The sequence below is a fragment of the Beta vulgaris genome, chromosome 1, assembly GCF_026745355.1.
Source record: "Beta vulgaris subsp. vulgaris cultivar EL10 chromosome 1, EL10.2, whole genome shotgun sequence".
In the NCBI taxonomy this organism is placed as follows: Eukaryota; Viridiplantae; Streptophyta; class Magnoliopsida; order Caryophyllales; family Amaranthaceae; genus Beta; species Beta vulgaris.
The window spans coordinates 32,959,729-32,980,755 of NC_079202.1; the positions used below are offsets into that span (position 1 = coordinate 32,959,729).

General features: G+C 38.2%; 1 protein-coding gene across 2 annotated transcripts; it reads right to left on the reverse strand.

The window, feature by feature from the left end:
* Nucleotides 1-4,799: 4,799 nt before the first annotated feature.
* LOC104897895 (hypothetical protein) lies at nt 4,800-18,862 on the reverse strand. Of its 2 annotated transcripts, XM_048644498.2 has the most exons (4): nt 18,328-18,555; nt 10,098-10,119; nt 9,828-9,979; nt 4,800-5,916 (listed from the first exon to the last, which is right to left on the reverse strand). In XM_048644498.2, exons 1-4 carry the CDS (start codon nt 18,400-18,402, stop codon nt 5,245-5,247), a joined length of 921 nt encoding a protein of 306 aa, XP_048500455.1. In that variant the 5' UTR covers nt 18,403-18,555; the 3' UTR covers nt 4,800-5,244. The 2 variants fall into 2 exon arrangements, with proteins under 2 accessions (XP_048500455.1, XP_010683164.1); XM_010684862.4 differs by lacking the exon at nt 10,098-10,119 and having other exon boundaries at nt 18,328-18,862.
* Nucleotides 18,863-21,027: the final 2,165 nt, after the last annotated feature.

Consider the following 21,027-nt stretch of genomic DNA (forward strand, 5'->3'; position numbering starts at 1 on the left):
GCGGCTCCGAGATGTGGTCATGGATCGAGGAAAGTCAGTGGATAGTTGGTTCGTGTTTGCAGGTGATCCACAGCAAGTGAAAAAGAAAAAATGGCTGAAGAAATACAAAGAATGGGATGTTAAAGGAGGTTTTATAGTTCGCAGCATTTCTCCACTTCCGGACTATTCCAAAGCCCTTACGGATATTTCTATGGCTGAAGCTATGGGTGTTCAACCAGTGTTTTTATCGGGTACTCCAGCTCACAAAAAACGTTCCGCCACTACATCTCCCTTGGATCCTACGGGAGATTGGCCATTAAAAAGGACCAAGACCTCACGCTTATCGTCACCAGGCAATGATAATGATAATAATGCTACTATTGTAGAGACTTTGGTAATGGATTCTACTGTCAAGGTTTTGGCTCCCCCCCCCCCCCCCTGCTGATAACAGGGATGTGACTACCCGCTCTCAGTCACCAAAGCACCCATGAGTATACTTTCTTGGAATTGTCGTGGCTTAAATGCCAGTGACAGTCCGACAATTCCATACCTGTTCTGGATTTTAGCTCATTTTAAGCCTACTTTTTTATTTTTGCAAGAAACTAAGTCTATGTACATAGGCTACTAAGTTCTACTAGTCCCACGTGTTGTTTTGGGGTTGATGCGGATCAAACACGGGGTGGGTTAGCACTTTTTGGATGGGGCCCTTCTTCAGTTGAAGTAATAGAATCTTCTAGGAACTTTTTGTTTTGTAAAATATCTGAAATCAATGGTAGTAGTTGGCATGGCCTTTTTCTGTATGGAGCTCCTTCACAAAGTAGTCGTCTTTTACTATGGAACCAACTAGCCCAAATTTTACTACCTTATTCGAACTATTTGATAGTAGGGGATATTAACCAACTGGACCAGTATGCAGATAAACTTGGGGGCAGTGATATTATAAGGGGTTGGACGGATATTATTACTTGGAAAATCAATCTCCAGTTGCAGGATATCCCATTCACAGGACCACGATTTACTTGGTCAAATAATAGAGATCAGGATGATTTAATTATGGAAAGGCTGGATAGGGGTTATGCCTCTTTGGAATGGATGAGCCTTCACCCGCACACTTATATTCAAAACCTTCCCATTATCCATTCTGATCATGGACCTATATTACTGCATCTGTCAAAGCAGAGTCGCACTATGTGCCATCCATACCAAGTGGAAAATTGGAGTTTCCATTACGAGGAAGTTAATCACATAATTCAAGAAGTCTGGCTTACCCAGATTGTCGGTTCTCCTGCTTATGTCCTCTCTCGCCGGCTGTGCATTTTGCGTCAACGCCTAAAAAGTTGGTGTCTTGACTGGAAACTATTTTGGGGTGTCAATTGGAAAGCTATTTTTGAACAACTACAGTTTCATGGAAATCAAATCTCCACAATAACACAAGGTACATCGTATGTTAGACATCAGCATTCTTTACTCTCGGATGCCACATTAGCTTTGACATATTGGAAACAGCGCATTAAGTCAAAAAATATCCAGCTGGCGGATCTCTCGTCCAGCTTATTGTTTCGTCGCCTACGTCAAAAACAACAACGGAATAACATTCTTATGCTTCGCAATGGTTCGGGTGAATGGATTGAACGATCCGAAGACATTGAATCATTAATACAACAACATTTCCAAGCACTCTTAACATCATCGGGTTTTGTTGATAATGCACCTCTTGATGAGACTGATTTAATCCTTCGAGAACTTAATTTGCCAAAACTTTCGACAGCTAAGAGTAATGAGTTATTGCAACCTTTCACACCAGAAGAAATTAGGGTTTCCTTTTTCTCACTCGCCAACGATAAATCCCCGGGTCTCGATGGGTTTAACGCCGAATTCTTTAAAACTTATTGGCCAACTGTGGGTACCACGGTCACTGCAGCAATTCAAAGGTTCTTTTCCACGGGTTTCCTTCTAAGAGAATGGAATGCAACATTAATTATCCTTATTCCAAAAGTGGAGCCTCCGACTGAGGTAACTAATCTCCGCCCCATTAGTCTTTGTAATGTTGTTTATAAATGTATTGCCAAATGCATGGTGACTAGGATGAAGCATCTTCTAACTCGATTAATTGATGACTACCAAAATGCTTTTATCCCGGGGTGTCACATGGAAGATAATATTTTACTCTCTCATGAACTTATTCATTTCATCAATAAACAACGACGGCAGAAACAAGGTTTAGCTGCTCTCAAACTGTATATGAACAAAGCCTATGATAGAGTCAGTTGGTCCTTTTTATTAAAGGTCCTAGCCACCTACGGTTTCCCAGCTCCTTGGCTTCAATTAATTAAGGAATGCATTTCTACAGTTTCCTACAAGATTTTGATAAATGGGTCCACCTCGACATCATTTTTGCCCTCATGCGGTCTACGACAGGGGGATCCTCTCTCTCCTTATTTATTCCTGTTTTGTATGGATATTCTGTCGCGCATGACAACATTAGCTACGGAAATCCGTCAATTTCAAGGCATTCGGGTTCACAATCAGGCTCCTCATGTTTCTCATTTATTCTTTGCTGATGATGCAATGTTGTTTTTTAAGACATCAGTACAAGCTTGTACGGCAATCAATACGGTTATTTCTCGTTTCTGTGAAGCCTCTGGACAGCTAATCAACTTTCAGAAATCTTTTGTAAAGTTCAGCCCTAACACCCGTATGGAGGATCAACAGACATTCAAACAGCTACTCCGCATAAATGATGCTTCGTCCCTTGGTAAGTATTTAGGTGTACCCATTGACATTCAAGGATCAAAAGTACACCATTTCACCCCTTTGTTAGACAAAGTATCCACTTCAATTGGTTGTTGGAGTCATATTAACCTATCGCAGCCGGCTGAGCTGATCATCATTAACGACATTTTACTGGGAAAAGTTCTTCATTACTTATCTATCTTCAGAGTTCCAGCAACAATAACAAACAAACTCGATAGCCTGATGGCTACGTTCTTCTGGAAAGACATGTATGGCAAAGGTATTCATTGGAAAAGGCGGGGTATTTTACAACGACCTCGTAATTTGGAAGGACTGGGAGTTCGCAACTCGAGTATCTTAAACACTGCCTTATTAATGAAAAAAGTGTGACGAATTAAACAAAACCCCCAGCTTCTTCTTTCTAAAGTTTTCAACCATTCGCGTCTCCAACACCAATCGCGAATCCGTGGTAACCGTCAATTCTCTTGGGGGCATAGGGGTCTCCTACAGGCTGAAAAGATTCTTCAGGATCAATGTGTATGGAAGGTTGGTAATGGATATGAGATTGGGGTTATAAGCCACAAGTGGTTGCCGGCTCGACGGCCGCTGTTCCGTGATTCAATAACACTTCATGCGGTACGCAATCTTAAGGTCCACCATCTGCTTTTGCCGAACCATCAAGGATGGAATTCGCGTCTCATTAACTATCACTTCGACCCACCCACTGCGAGGAACATTAAGAGCATTGAACTCCCTTATCATAGTAATATTAAAGATTATCGGTATTGGCCTCATACTCAATTAGGTGACTATTCCACGAAAACGGGGTATGACTTTCTACTCCACCAACAAAATGATATCTGTAGCATGACATCTACCATCGACGTAGCGATTTTCCGCTATCTATGGAGATTGAACATCACGCCTAAATGGAAGCTCTTTCTATGGAAACTTTGGCAAAATGGACTAGCTCTAAACTCAAACTTGCACAAAAGGGGCATCTCTACCACTGCCGAATGTTGTATTTGTCTTCACGAACAAGAAAATCTGAATCATCTCTTTCGGATCTGCCCTTTAGCCATCGAAGCTTGGGCGCACTCTCAGTTACCTTTTGATCCCGTCTCTTTAACTCATCTGAATTTTCGAGACTGGCTAAGCCAATGGGTTAAGCATTTCTTCATCGATGAGGGTCCACACAGCTCGCACCTACCCCAGTTCATAGGAACTCTTTGGTCATTTTGGGTTTTGAGAAATGGACAAATTTTTCGTCATCAACGCCCCACAATAACCGCTATAACTAGTCAGTTGCAGGCAACTGCCCAACAACATCTGCTTTTCGTGCAAGCTGGTCATGATCCAACGTGCAATCCTTTGGACCCCACCCACCCACCGGGATTAATTGTCGCACACATAGGGGAAACTGTAACAGACCTGCCGACATCAACCACAATTGTCTCCGGAAGCTATCTCAACAAATCTTGTGAAGGTGGCTATGCTTGGATTTGTGACAACACAGGCACTAGAATTCCTGATCACAAAGGTTTCTTTTGCTACTCCAATTCGACAATCCTACTGGAAGCTACAACATGTCTATGAGCACTGCTTTCGGCCCAAGAACAACAATGCAGGAAGCTCCACATCTACTCGGCCTGCAAGATGTTGATCCAACTATTATGATCTTCGACTTCGCCTCCTATTGATGTCCACCGTTGGACGATTAATCGTATTCTCGATATCGAAAAGCAATTTACTAACTGTAGCATATTCTATGTTTCTAAAAATAGAGTTGCGGCGGCACACAAACTAGCGGTTCGGTGCCGTCAAACTCGTAGCGATATGTAGTTCCTGTCTTTAGGTTTGTTTACTTTCTTGTACGTTTTATCGATGTCAAAAAAAAATAAAAAAGAGAGAAATAGTGATAATTACTAGGTGGGAACCATGTGATAGAAAAGAGATAAAGAGAAGATATCACCAAATAAAAAAACACGTAACTAATGTAAAACTTCCAAATAAGAAAAAAAAATCACAATTAATGTAAAAAAATCACAATTAATGTAAAAAAATCACAATTAATGTTGGCTTTCAAATAAGAGAAATGTTGCAACTAATATATAACGGAGAAACTAAATAGTTGCAAAGTAAAATGTTGTTCTAACGGAACAAAAGTGTTTCCCTCAGGGAAAAAAGGGTGTAATACTAGTAATTTATGTACAAACTCAACTTCATCCCAGGCCCAAATCACTAAGAATCTGAATGACGTGGGCTCAATTTTTCGCTATAGAAAAAAAGCTTTCATCATGTTGATTTCTGAAGTCCACATTAAACAAAGAGGCAGTATAGCTACATACAAGTGTACCCAAACAAAGGCTAACTAAAAAAACACAATGTACTATATGAAGATATTCTCCAACCTCCTATGTACATTTAGTAAAACATACATACATACCTTACTAATTTAGATTCCACTTACATATTATTCTTATTATAATTAAGTTGCTTCATCTCGCGGTTGCCGTACAGAAGAAAAGGGAACTACAGATCTTGCTTAGGCTTTCGACTGAGCTCTGAGTACTGACCACCCATTAGTTGCAAAATCTCTTCCCATAAACCTTCTGTTGAATCAGGTGAACTGCCAAACAATAAGTTTGTGCTGCATGCAGCCACATGCCAATAATTCGATTCAATTTCTTCCCTTAGTTGATCATGTTGCCATCCAGCATATCCAACAAAGAATTGGAAATCCTGAGGCTTAAGCACCCCTTTTTTCACCAATCCCATTGCTTCATCCAAACTGTTTCGAGCACCAAAACACAGACCAGGCATCACCTCTTCAAATCCAGGAAGCTTGGGTTTTTCCCCTGTTCTTAATAGAAACATGCTTGCTTCAAGAGGCCCGCCAAAATGTAACGAACAGTCAGCAAATGTGGTGGCTAATTCTAGATTATTGGGTTTCATGTGCTTGATCTTCTTATGAAGAGGACGATTTAGTACCACCCCAAAAGGACCCTCTTGAGGGTGTCGCCCAGATCTGAGGAGGAGAACCACAGTTCTCTCAAAGGTACGAACACCGTCTAGCTTTTCCGTGGCAACAAGAACAGAGCCTGTCTCTGGTAAGGAAATAGGATGGGCCCACTTAATGCCTAGTGGTTTAGATTCTAAATGTGACCCATCATGACCACGATTGCTGGGGTCAGCAGATTCAGCCTAACAGGATTTACAAGCATAAATCAGGACAAAGGATATTCAAAAGTTCCCTAAGCAAGTTACCCTTGCCACACCACAAGCAAAAGATTAATCAAGTCATGCTAAGTCAACAGAAAGAAATAAGAGATCAAGATTAATCAAGTCATGCTAAGTGTTGTTTTTAGCATCACTGTCACAAATTGAGAAGCCCCAAGAAATTATCCAAATGCGCTCATCAAGACTGTGCTTTCCACCTTAAAAATAAGTTTCAGAAGGTATGATAAGCTCCAACAAGTTCACATAAGGGCTACCCAAATCTAATTCCCAACTACTTCCATAAGTTCTAAAAAAGACAAGTTCGGGTAAAAAGAAAACACCCTATATACAAGTATTTGACAATGGTAGTACTGCACTATTCGGGTTTATGTGAGGTTAAGTAAATAAATGGACTGGACTATGTCCGACCCTCATCAGATAAATACAAATAAGTCATACATATTGGAATCTGGGCAGAAGGAAATAAGGAAATTCACATCGAGCAGATACATGCATTTCAATAAAACACAAGAAAATTTAGAGGAAAACAAAGCAAAGGTGAGAAAGGGGAAAGTCAGTTAAACAAGCCACTACAAACGTAGTATTTCAAAACTGATTCATGACACAAATTCACTACCAACAACAATGTGAAACTATAATCCCAATAGCATGGGACCCGATACATGAGTCAGGATTTTATCTTTGGTGTTTGCCTACATAGATCCTTTGCGATTCTTCTCTTCCGTCAAGCGCCATATGCTCCCGTAACCTCATTTTTCCACATCGTTCCTAACCCCCTCTATCCAAGTTATCTGTGGCCTCCCTGGATTCTTCTAAAATCTAGATATCAACTTTATGTTACCCTAACCAATCCATCATCTAGTCGACGTCGTGCATACCCTAATTACTATAGCCAGTTCTCTCTTATGTTATATGCAAGATTTGAAACTTCAAACCTCTCTTATATGTCTTCATTCCGAATCATATCTCTTAATGTGCTTCCCGCATATCTACCTCAACATGCACATTTGTGCTACCCCCATCTTCCTAATAGGATCCTTCCTAAATGGCCAACACTCAAACCCATATCATAAATCACGTCTAATAGCTATCCTATAGAATTTTCCTCTTGACATTAGGAATATACTATAGTCCCATAAAATCCAAGTTGGCTCCCTCTCATTACCAAAAAAAATCACCCCGTGTACTTCGTTTTACTCCGACTTAGTCTAAAGCCTCGAGATTCTAATGTATGTCTTCATCGCTCCAATTTAGCATAAACCCAATCTCTAGTCTCGTCACCAATATAATTTTGTCTGCAAACAACATACACCACATAATTCACTACCACTGAAAAGAAATACAAAGTAACAAAAAAGAAAAGATGTTTTGCATCGCATAGTGAAAGTGTTTAACAACTGAAATTGGAGCCAATTAGCAAAATGTGCAACATAACTCATTATGTCCATTGAAATTACATAATGAATCTTGATTCCCTTACCAACTGCTGCTTTTAACTGCACAAGATATATACCATGTTTGAATTTAGCCCAATTTGTCTGAAAATACTAAAAATTTACATTAAGCTTCTATAAAAGGTACTTGAAGTAAGTTCAAAAGATCTTGGTAGTAAATTTGTTGCTTAAGGGTGACAAGAAGCAAGTGTATCAACATTCCATGCAAAGAACCCCTCACCTAACAACATTTGACTTCTCATCACCATTCTAAACTGTATTATGCTAATTCAGGCCCAACAAATCAAAATGTTTATGGTTCCCAATACTACATGCAATTTACTTTTCCTTACCAAAGGCATACTTGCCCTTTGCTTTGATGTTCTACATACATTACGTGACCTCAGGTTACATGAACAACTCGTGATTGATCCCTCTTAGGAGGGTTCTATGAAGATCTAGATGTCTTAGAGAGGTGATATCCCATAGACTCAAAGCATGAATTTGTTTAGAAACAATAGGAGAAGTTAACTTGTCGAAAACATTATGAAGTGATATTAGAATATACATAAGGATCATCACTGGCAGCTAAGGCCATTTACAGAGTGAGCAACTGCATATGGTCCCCAAAATATAAGGGCCCAATTTTATTAGTTGTCTACCCAAAGTTTAAAAAATAAAAAAAAATAAAAAAAATAAAAACTAAATATAACAACAGGTTGTTCCTTTTCAATTTGTCGAGTGAAATGTTGGATGCAAATTCAAAGAGGTTAATTTCTATATGGTGTTTTGCTTCGTCTCATCCTATTCACCAAAAAAAAATGCCAATCCTCATAATTTAATTTACCAAATGGACGAAATATTGTATGAGACGGCCCTGCGGATCATGTTGAATAACTTAGAATAGCCTCAAGGAATAAGCATCTAGGATAACTATCTGAAAATTTCCTACAATGTTTTAGATATAAATATGAGATCGAAACTCATGTCATTAATCACAAAATTTCAGTGTCAAAACAATAAAGCTAAAACAGCTTGTTTCGGAGTATCAATAATTGAAGGGACGAAAGGGAAAGGGGGGAGAAGATAGATGTGGTGCACCAATCCACACCACCAAAATTACACACATATGAGAGGCGTAAAAGGAAGGGAAAATCAGGAATAGTACTCCAAGACGGTTAGAAGGGAATATTTGTAATAAGGTGTCAGGGAATATTTAGTATTGAGATGTCAAATATAGTTTCATGAATGAGAGAAACATTAATAGATAGTCTGAACACAGGATGAGAGTTGGGAGCCTCTCCAATGCTCACCATATTGTATCCCTTTACTTGAACGGTACTAAAATCTCTCTCTCTCTCTTCTTATCTTTCCATTTTTTTCTTATTTCACAGAATAAATTCCTTGTTCTTGCTTAAATCTTCCTTGGGGACTCATATTAGTGCTTGAATTATTGGAAAGTGAACTGAAAACATCACAGTAAAGTAATTTTTTTTCCATTGTTACTTTAATGGAAGGATTTGAAATGAATATGATCCTTGGTTACCTTTGATTAAACCAAGAAAGGAAAGGGAAAACAATGTTGAAAACTTTAATCTCGTTGCTCCTGAAGTCCTCCAATATTAGGAGGAAAGCAAGAAAAGATTTTATTAGTTATTTTTCCCATCACTACTTTCCCCTTCCTATGAAATCCCATATGATTTTTAATTATATGTGAGAAAGTCATTTAAATGCTTTCATTTCTGTTCTTTTTCATCCAATTCTACCCAACAAATTAAGTTGTATGTGTGGGATATGACATTAGACATAAGACTGAACCTCCAAAATGATCTAGTAAGATGCAATCATAATTTCCCCATTAAACTGTTCCTACGAGCCATAGATTAAGCTAGTAGATGATGATGCTATCATTTGAAGTCCAACTAAAAGCTTACAAGATCTTTAAGCTTGTATAACATTTCTAAAACACAGTCATTATAGATGTCACACTTTTTATTTGTTTCAGCACAGGAAAATAAGAATATTTATAAAAGCAGCTACCTTAATCTTCAGCAATACACTGATAAAATCACATCGCAGCTGTAGATTGAATCCATATTCTGACAGTATTTTACTTTTTTAACAGCTCAAGTCCCAATACTATCTATGGGAACATGAAATGATTGTGTTTCACATATGCCGAAAACTATATAATGGAACTATGGACACACTTGTGGTCAGACATGCACATGCCAAAGATTGAACAACGACCAGGCAGGTATATCATGCATCAGAGATCAATACATGGACCAAGAGAGATGTCAATGCTTTCTAGAATCCCTATGACGACCAACTCGAAAACATATCTAACCAATCTCTGACATATAAGAGAACAAGAAGCTCACAAGTTACCAATAAGAATAGAACTACGAAGATAACTGAAGACAACAAAGATAAAATTACCTGCTCACGAGCAAAAAGTGTTGCTCTAAATTCTCTCCAGTCCTGGGTCATTTGATGAGGCCTTTGACTCGCATTCTTATTAGATTTCTTTCCATCAGAAGGATTGTTTCCTTTGGGGCCATTGCCCCCTGAATTTGGATGGTCACCGTTCCCTAAATTACAGTCATACCCACAGGTCAGACTTTAACAGGTCAACTGAGGCCCTTTACAATGCCTAAACAGCAAGCAGTACAATATTATCACGAAAATCTTCAGTTTGTAATAACTTACCAGAGTCTATAGCAACTACGGCCTACAGGATTGAAGTAAGAATCCTTGTGAGATAATACGTTGAAAGCATTATACATAGGAAGTATATAATAGTAATAAAATTGAAAAACTGACAGGAGCAGCCTTATCTTATTTGCTGTTGGCTGTTTAGCCACATAAGGAGAAACTTCTACTACTATATTTAGAGAGAACAAAGTTTAAGAAATTTATCAGCTTTTTGGACAGAGGGATTACTAAATCGTTTTCTTAGATCATGATTAGGTAAAGGCGTGCTTGATTTTAAAGTGTGCTGGTTCCAGCATCAGCTTAATGGTAAGTTAAAAAATTTGATTTTGCAGAGGGCAGAAAGAGTTTGTTTTGACTTGACTGAGAACAGCTGCACCAGTGACTGATCAGAACATAAGGTTGGTGAAATAACTGGTTTAAGTTGTGTAAGATGTGAAACCTTAGATGAAGTATCTCAAAGGACTCAATTTCACAATTCCATATATATATATTCTACCGTACACAGTTAATTATTTAAAGTATGATGGGGTAATATGGGACAAAAAATAAATCCACTTGGTTTCAGACTTGGTACAACCCAAAGTCATTATTCTCTTTGGTTTTCACAACCAAAAAACTATTCGGAAGGTCTACAAGAAGATCAAAAAATAAGGGATTGTATCATGTGCAAGTATTATGTGTAAGTGTTTGGAAAAAAATTGAAACTTGCAAGTAAATGAAAAAGAGGGTCCAGAACTGAGTTTCATAGATAAATTTGGCCCTATATTGGAGTAAAGGAAATTTCTCCAAAATTTAATAATGTAGGATGTTCAGCTACGGTACTCGTTGATTATTAACAATTGGCTCTATGTGGCAGCACATTATTGGGTAAGCCAGAAATTCTAGCTACAGCATCTACTGTCATTCCCAGGAATCTAATATCCACCTTTACACCATTTTGTTACAAGAATGTTCTGTAAGAAGTCAAAGAAGCTCCTGCCTCATCTCACTTTCCAGTGATTCATCAATGACCAGCAACAAGTGATGAGATCATAAAGTAGGTTTGTTCTGAAAATGCTGACACTGGTTACCAAAGACTATCTTCGGCAATTTATCAGCAGTTGACTACTCCGATTAAGACATAACTTCTTGGGGTGTTAGCGAGTCTATCTTGAAGTGATTGAATGATGGCAAACCAACATAACAGCCAAAACTTTAAGGAGGTGGACCAACAGAACCCTCACTGCTTGGGAAGAGATGCTGCATTTGTTTCTGGGTCAGAGGCTGCAAATGAAGGTATCGCCACTCACTAGTGCAATGATGGATCCCAATATCAGCCTGCAACTTCCCTCTTACCTCACGAGGAGGAGCTAGCTTCAACATAAACTTGGAGTGCATATGCTTGTAACAACTTCACTGTTATGTCGGACTCCATTACATTACTAGACGGGTGTAATGGCCTCCAAAATCAGACAAGCCATGTCACTGTAAATTAAAGATGGATTATAGAATTTGAAGAACTCAAGCCAAAGAAAACCAGTAACTCAGGGATATTGGTATTGAAGGAAGAAACAAAAAAAAAAAAAAAAAAAAAAAAAAAAAAAAAAAAACTATAAAATATTGGTGAGCATTCGAGAGGCCCCTGATCTCCCAAGTAATTTACCTTGCACTTTTCTGAATAATCCCCTCTTATCCTTTCTTCCCCTCCTTTCTTCCCCTATATATGCAACTTCCTTTCTCACACCTCATGACTAACTCTGACAACTCTCCATAATTTTAGCAAAATATTCCCCCAATACACATTCAGCGAGTAATTCCCATTTACCCCTTTTTGTTGCGCCTAGCATAAGTCAGCAGTGGTTTGGTGCGCTAAGGTGTTACAATACCAATCCGCCGCCAATCTCAGATGTCTTGAACTCTCCCCTAACTCAAAATCATACCCCATCAATTTACTAACGCAATTCTGAAATGCAGCCCCTATCTGGCATTGTTGCATGATGTAACGGAGACTTTGCTGGTCAATGCATATCACAAAGTGGTGTCGAAGCAAATAATCTTGCCATTTTTGTAATGTCACCATTTTTGTACTGCCAAACAAACAGCCATGAGTTCTTTTTCATGTACTGATTTCAATTGAGCACAAGGCCCTACGAGTTTGAAATTAAAAGGCTAAAGGTTGCTGCCCCTGCATCAAAACTGCTCCAAGACTGAACCTCGAAGCATCAATTTCGATCACAAACGGCTAGTGTAAATCGGGCATAACAAGAACCGGAGCTGAGACCATGTCTTTTTTGAGTGCCGCAAGAGCTTTGGTGGCTTCATCCGACCACCCAAAACAATCTTTCTTCAATTGTTTTGTCAAGGGCATAATGTGATATGAAGTTATAGTAGTAGCCCGTAAGTCCTAAAAAACATGTCAAGAAGATTTTTAGGTTCCTCCCATTCTAGCATAGCCTTCACTTTATCCATATCCAGTACCACACCACAACTAGAGATTACATGCCCTAAGTAAGGTATCTCCATTCTCCCAAGTGCATATGTCTTCAGCTTCACAAACCGTCTGTTTGACAAGGCCCGCAAAAACAACCTCAAATGGTCCACATGGTCATCCTCAATTCTACTATATATCAAAATATCGTCCAAAAAGACCAAAACAAAACGGCGTAAGAATGGTAGAAATACCTCGTTCGTAAGGACTCATATGTGGTCCGGGATTTTGTGAGCACGAATGGCATCACTAAGAACTCGTAATGGCCTTCATGAGTTATAAAAGCGATCTTGTGTGTGTCTTACAAAATCAGACAAACAAGGTCATAATAAATTAAAGAAGGTTCACAGAATTTGAAGGACTCAAGCCAAAGAAAACCAGTATCTCAGGGATATTTGTATTGAAGGAAAACAAAGCAAAAAGACTACAAGATATTGGAGAGCATTCAAGAGCCTCCCCACTCTTCCAAATAATTTTCCTTACACTTTTCGAATGAATCCCCTCTGATCCTTTCTTCCCCTATATATACAACTTCCTTTGTCTCACCTCATAATTAACTCTACCAACTCTCCATTATATCAGCAAAATATTCCCCCACTACACGTTCACTGATTAATTCCCCCTTTACCCCTTTTTATTGCGCCTAACATAAGTCAGCATTGGTTTAGTGGGCTATGGTGCTGAGGTGTCACAATGGGCCTTTGATCACTGAATGCATATACTCGTTACGAGGCTTGTAGGGAAGGAGCTATTATCAAAACAGTGACCAATTACTTTCTAATTATTATAGCTCTATTACTTGAGCTCTCCAATTACCTTGCTATAACCATATTGTTCATGACACTTCATATGAATGAATATATATTTTGTTTTGATGCTTAAAATATAACATGTAAGTATGTAAAGGTTCTCTGATCCCATGTCAAATACTTTTAAAGCGTCAAACACTTCAAAAAAGTGAAAGCAACTTCAATGTGGTCCTTGTGTGTTGGGACCTTAAGCCCTTCACATCTGAGAATAAGTTGACCCCTCAAATCCCAAGTGGGAGAAGGGTTATGTGGACAAAGGATGAAGGTCCTTGCAGAAACTAATGTGTGTTAACTGAAAGTAAAAGTGTGGAAAAGAGTTTTGAAGACACAAGGATTAATTTGCTATTCATGGAAAGGTCAATTTATGGATCTAGAGTGTAAGATGGAAGGTCTTAGGAATAAAATCTAGGATTTATATCCTTACTGAATAAAAACTTTTATGTACAAAGATTAAAGTCAAGTGAACTAGAAAAGGTAGCACTAGTTTTATCTTTTTCACATTAATATTCCGGTGGGGTGGGGGGGTTCTAAATGTCCATTTCTAATTGACTAAAAGGTTCATTATTCTTGCCTTTTAAATTAATGGCAAAATTAATAGCTTATTAAGCTCTGTGCTTGGAGAAAGAGGATTTCTCCTGACACCAAGGATAAATAATTGGTTCATGCAGCCAAGCCCCTCTTTCGGGATTAAGGTTTCGGTATTATTGTTGATGAATTAAACTGCACTTACACGTCAATGCATATCCAATCAAGGGTCAACTAGGAAGATCTCTGTTATGATATCGTAGGACTTCCACCCTGGGAGGCGCACTTCTTCGAAGGCATTAAAAGAATTATGGTGTTGCAGATTTTTTTTTTTTTTGGGTTCTTAATAGAGGGATTTACCAGGAAAAGGTTAAGGAGGAACTTTCATCAATGAGTTTGAGGTTAGACCGTTAGAGTGATGGATATACTAAAGGAGCAGGAAGGTCTGCTCATGATAAAAGATCATCTCTCTCAAGCTCAACGAAAAACTCTCTTTCGTATATCGTGCAATGTTTAAGACACCAGTTAGAAAAAATCTTCTATGTTATTTATCTTATCGTTTTTTCCTAATTTCTAATCGGAAAATTTCACATGAATAATTCGAACTATGGCTAATTATCTCATAATAATCCTAACTATGGATTATTATATAATAATCCTAACTATTGAGGTTGTCTTCTCAAAATAATCCAGTGACTTGAACAAACCGATTTAAAAGATCTAAAAATGACGAGTCAAACTCTATCTGGCTAGATAGAGAGTGGAGTCACAAGAGAGGAGTGAGAAAACTGTATAAACAAACAGAAAACAACTTATTAAATATGTGTACACTTGAGATCATTTTAAAAAGGTAAACCCCGTAGTTGGAATTATTATGGGAAGACTACCTATAGTTTGGACTATTCTTGTGAATTTTTCCTTTCTTATCCCTGATAATGACGAATGCTTGGCGGAAGAGTTATACAAACTGCAAGGTGATACCGGGTGAGAGCGCAACCACCCAACATAGACTAGTCGTGCTTGATTTTCGGGGTAGGAAGTCTTTAAGAAAGCGAAAACCCAATGTGGAGCCGCGAATCAAGTGGTGGAAGCTCCAAGGGGAGCACAAAGAGAACTTCTTAGCTAAGATGGCTAGTAAAGATATCTGGTCTTGTAACACGGAAATGGATGTAGATTCGACATGGACAAAGATAGAACTTAGTATAAAGGAAGTGGCGAAAGAGGTCCTTGGAGAATCTAAAGGAACTGTACCACTAAGTAAGGACACATCTTGGTGGAACGAGGCGGTGAGACAAGCGATAAAAAACAAACGAGAAAGTTATAAACTTTTGGGAAAAGATAGCAGCGATGTGAATTATGAGAAGTACAAAGAGGCTAGAAAAGAAGCCAAGAAGGCAGTACGAGAAGCTAAAGCACAGGTAAACAAAGAGTTTTATGCAAGATTGGATACGAAAGAAGGTGAAAAAGACATTTATAGAATTGCGCGTATGAGGGACAGGAAGACAAGAGACATAAGAAAGGTAAAATGCATCAAGGGTGTGGACCAAAGAGTGCTTGTGGAGGATGAGGAGATAAAGGATAGATGGAGATCGTACTTTGATACCTTGTTCAACGGTGATAAAGCACAAGCCATCGGGGATGTACACATCCCGCCAAGTATGTTAAATCGTGAGTTTATGAGGATTCAAAAGGGAGAAGTCGTTGCAGCATTAAAAAAGATGGGATTGAAGAAAGCTACGGGGCCAGATGGCATACCTATAGAAGTTTTGAGGTGTTCAGGGGGGAGAGGAATCGAATGGCTGACAACATTCTTCAACATGATTTGGAGACACAACAAAATGCCATTAAAGTGGAGGAAGAGTACTTTGATTCCTTTGTATAAGAACAAAGGCGATGTACAAGATTGTACCAACTACCGAGGAATCAAACTAATGAGTCATACTATGAAACTCTGGGAACGGGTGATTGAGCAAAGACTTAGGAAACATGTAAAGATATCGGAGAACCAATCTGGATTTATGCCTGGAAGATCGACTATAGAGACCATCCACCTCATAAGACAATCAATGGAACATTACCATGATAGGAAGAAGGATCTACATATGGTTTTCATTGATTTGGAGAAGGCATATGATAGAGTACCAAGAGAAATACTTTGGTGGGCGTTGGCAAGGAAAGGTATTCCACTGAAATATATAGATATCATCAAGGATATGTATGAGGGGGCAACTACGAGTGTGCGGACTACAGTGGGGAGGACAGAAGAGCTTCCTATTACGATCGGAGTGCATCAAGGTTCTGCACATAGTCCCTTTCTCTTTGCTCTGGTCTTGGACGAACTAACGAGGTCAGTTCAAGATGATATACCATGGTGTATGATGTTTGCGGATGATATTGTGTTGATTGATGAGACAAAGGAAGGTGTTGAGAGTAAGTTCGAATTGTGGAGGCATACATTAGAAGCCCGTGGTTTCAGATTGAGCAGAAGTAAGACGGAGTATATGGAGTGCAAGTTCACTGGGTCTACAAGCAGCAAGGCGGGGGCGGTCACTTTGGATAGCAAAGTGGTTCAAGGATCGAACGTCTTCCGTTACCTAGGATCCATTCTCCAAAAGGATGGAGAACTGGATGGAGATGTGGCGCATAGAATTTATGCGGGTTGGTTAAAGTGGAAAAGTGCCACCGGATTCCTTTGTGATTCCGGCATTCCCCAAAGATTGAAGGGAAAGTTCTACCGCACTGCAATTAGGCCTGCCTTGTTCTATGGCACCGAATGTTGGGCGGTTAAACAATGCCACGTTCATAAGATGAACGTGGCGGAGATGCGCATGTTGCGGTGGATGTGTGGCCACACAAGGAAGGACCGATTAAGAAATGAAGTGATCCGGGAAAAAGTTGGAGTTGCATCCATTGAAGAAAAGATGAGGGAGAATCGGTTAAGATGGTTTGGTCATGTGAAAAGGAGATCAGGAGATGCAACGGTGAGAAGAGTTGAAGAGTGGAGGAGTACTCAAATTGTTAACGGTAGGGGAAGACCTAAGATGACTTGGCTGAGGGTAATTGAAAGTGATATGAGGTTACTTGGGATTGAGGAGAGCATGACGTTGGATAGAAGTGGATGGAGGAGCAGTATCTATGTGGAGGAAGGGGTCTGATTACTGCATTTGTTTGTTTTTCTCAATTGTGTTGGTATTAAAACCTTTTGCTGAAAACCTCTTCTAAACACTTTTTGGTGTAAACCTTGTTTTTTTTTTAAAAAAAAAAAAAACTTTTATCACTCTTGACGATGCCATCTCCTCTGGTCACGATTCCAGTTGACGATTCATGTTAGCCGACCCCAAATCACCTTGGGAATAAGGCTTAGTTGTTGTTGTTGTTGTTTATCCCTGATTATGACCCAAAATTAACTCTTGTATTAATTCATCCTTACATCTTGGAACCTTTTTAAAAGTTTAAATCATACTAAAAATTAAAGCATGATACTGGGGCAGCATATAAAAAGCTCCTTCTTTAAGACTAAACCATGTTATCTTCTTATAAAGCACAAAAAGATAGTAATAAGATGATGAATCTTATCCCACTTCACCTCCCTACTTCAAAAGAACTTGCACTCAACTACCTTGACACAAGCAGATCACCTATTGTCACAGTAGCACATAAACCTTCGCCTCGGAGAACTTGAAGGTAGTATAATTCACCCTATGCGCAATCTTGAAAGGCCCTTATTCAGCTCTTTGTATTGTTAAACACCTTTTGAGCATTTAAGAGTTAGACGACATAATAACCAACCTCATTTTTAGGTTTTCACCTCACACGAAGCAAGTTGACCTACCAAATAGGCTAGCAAAACGATGGTGATGATGATAGAGGCAAAAACTTCCAACAAAGTTCATTGATGTTCATGTGATTCATCAAACTCAGGCACAAGATACTCTGACATCAAACTAATTATTCATCCAAATACACATTCACCTCAGCATCCATTACAATGTATCCAATCTAAAGCAAAATCCACCATTGACAAACCTTCATATAAGTACCAAACAAATGCAGCAAAACATAAGACCTTAATACTCAAGGAGACATTATAAACACTTCCTCAATGATCACACCAACATACCCCTTGATCATATTCCCAACTTTCCGATATCAAAACGCTACACGACGCTCCCCACGAATTCACAAGTCAATACTACCCAGAGTTGAAAGTGTTTTAATCCTAGTACAAGAAAAATACATAATATACACAAACTCTAGCAATTTGTTCATCACAAAATCCGTAACTTTACTAAAGTCTCAAATTAAAACACCCACAATCAATAAATACCCAGAAAGTAAAAAGAAAATTAGCAATTAGCAAACTTAAACAACACAGAAAATAACATGCAAATTTAAAGTACCCAGAACTAAAAATAAAGGGTACCTGAAGATGATGAAAAATTATCAGAATTTTTCTTCCCCATAGCCTTAACAATGGCGGGATTTTTATTATACCCATGAGAAAAACAATACTTGCGCTTAGGAATTCTGATCTCAAATACACGATCTTCCACTGAAAAAGGTGAATTCTTAACAAAATTAAAGGAAGCAGATTTCTCTAAACAAGAATTTCGAGCTAAAATGGGAGATGGGTTATTGTATTTGACATGAACAGACCAGAGATCCATTTTTTGCGATCAAAAAAAAAATTTTGGGCTTTTTTGGAAAAAATTAATAATAATTGGTGGGTTTTAATTTAGTAATGAATTTATTTTGGGTGAAAATTGGAGTAGAGAAGTGAGTGAAGGGGAGTACACAGAGAGAAAGGGTTGAGAAGAATCTAAAACCATTAACCAATTATGTAGAAACAGAGAAAGGGGAAGGTCGAAAAGGACGAACGATGGATGAAGACAGAAAGGGGAAGAGAGAATGAGGAGAGAGAATATGCTTTTTTTATTATTTGAGGGAATGAGGATTGAGGAATGTATTTTTTTTGGATTTTTTGGTTCATAAGTGCTTTAATTGTGAATTTTTTTTGCCAAAAATTGTCATTAAATCTATACAAATATATTAAAAAGCGTGCGTAATACGGTATACATGTTATGTAACAACCTGTTAGTCCATTAGGAATGCAAGAAGATTTGAACCCATGACCTCTTGGAGTCGTGATACGCCCATACCCGGTATGGGGAGGTAGTTGCCCATACCGGGGGTAAAAGGGTTTTTTTGCTCCACAGTAAAAAAAGTAAAAAAAATAACCTGAAATTGGTTTTTTTAAAAAAACCTTACTCATCTATCGTCATCTCTCCTCCTCCCTTCTCCCTCATTTTCCCTTTATTCTCTAGCAAATCCATCCTCGTTCTCCCATAATTATATATCACATTCTCCCTCATTCTCCCTTAATTTTCGTAATTATTGCGTTATATGTGAATTCGGTGAATTGACGTTCATTGGTGGAAGTTTTCGAAGGATTTTGGGTCGAAAATCTTGCTGTTAAAGTTCTGTTGTATTGAAGGAAAGGTAAATTTTTTATTGTTTATAATTTTTTTTTTTTTTGAAGGATTTGTATTTTTTACATATTTATGAAATTAATTTCGGCAAAATGTAAAAGGAATTGGAAAAATTTATGAGCATTGCGAAAATTAGGATAATGTTGATGTTTGGGGGAATTTTATGCTAATGGTCGTGCAATTGAGACTTAATGAGTCTTCATTTTCATCTTTGGTGTTTTAGTTATGTGAGATGAATTTTTTTTTTATGTGAGATGAATTTTTTATGATTTATGATCTTAATTCGTTAATTAATTAGTTATGTGCAATTGATTTATGTGTATTCATTCATATAAAAACAGTTATTGGCAGAATATAAAACTGTTTTTAGGAAAAACAGTTATGGATTGTATTTTACAAATTGATCTTTATATTGGCAGAATATGTATTTAGCAAAAAATAGTATGCAAATTATGTTGGTAAATAGCGTTTAATATGTATCCTTTAATATTGTTATTGTGATGTTATTGGTTAGTATATAAACATGTCGATTGAAAAGTAGAAAATAAGACAATTTCAATGAATGTGTACATTTTGCATATTAGATGGATGATGACGTATTAAGCAATGAGTATGAGGAAGAAGCTGAATGTTTGGAGGTAAATGAATGAATTTGGAGGGTGTTGCTATTGTTGTTACTTAAATTGATGAACATGACAAGATGAAGAAGTGAAAATTGGAAATAAGAGGAAAAGAAAAGGTTCAAAAAGAGTGGGTAATAAGGTAAATGTTGTATGATATGAAAAGTTGTACAGTAATTTTTTGAAATATAATTGTAAATAATGAAGTGTGGTTGAATGAATAAAGGGTATGAAGAAAAGTAAGAAAGCGAGATTTGTGTTAACTGGAGAAATGTTCAGGGTGAGTGAGTAATTTAGTTATGTTAGTCGTTTTAGTCAAAATTGAGTAATAAGTAATGTTTTTGATAAATTTAGTACGTAATAAGTTATGTTTTTGATGAATTGATAAATTCTGTTGTTGATGAATGTTAAGTGGTAAATATCTTTGCAGAGAAATGATTTGAGTGATGGGGGTGCAGTTAAGTTAAGGGGAGAAGTATGTAAAACGCAGTTGGCAAAGTGTAACGGTTCACACCCCAATGTAAACTGTAGGGTGGAGAATTTTGGTAGGGTAATAGCTGGGTTTACGCCTTTGAATGTGGAGTGGGTGAAGGAAATGGGGTTTGGTGGTTTGTTGGAGTTAAAGCAGAGAAGATTACCTCGATCATTGTGTTATTGGTTGATGACCTTATTGGATGTTGATAGGAAGGTGATCCAGCTGCCCGGAGGGGTGGAGTACCCGTTAGACAGGAACCAGGTTCATTGGGTTCTAGGGACCCTTGCGGCCAAAAGCGGGTGCCCAAGGAGGCACGTAACGATGAATGTAGGAGGGCGGTGGAACCGATTAGGGTTAAATATGGCATGGGGGTTGGGATACCAATGGTAAAAGTGGTGGACAAAGTTGAGGGAGTATGTGGTTTGGAAGATGAATATGACTTTAAGACTGCTTTCCTTATTTTTGCCTTATGTGTTGTATTATGTCCGACCACTTGTCGACGATTGGAATCGGATCTTGTTGTTGGTGCAACCTGTGCT

Coding starts and splice junctions, on each gene's coding strand:
- LOC104897895 (XM_010684862.4), bottom strand. CDS start 18,571: ATGGATCTCTGGTCTGTTCATGTCAAATACAATAACCCATCTCCCATT. Junction 9,980..18,327: donor TAATTTTTCATCATCTTCAG/GTACCCTTTATT, acceptor ACTGTAATTTAG/GGAACGGTGACCATCCAAAT. Junction 5,917..9,827: donor CACTTTTTGCTCGTGAGCAG/GTAATTTTATCT, acceptor AAATCCTGTTAG/GCTGAATCTGCTGACCCCAG.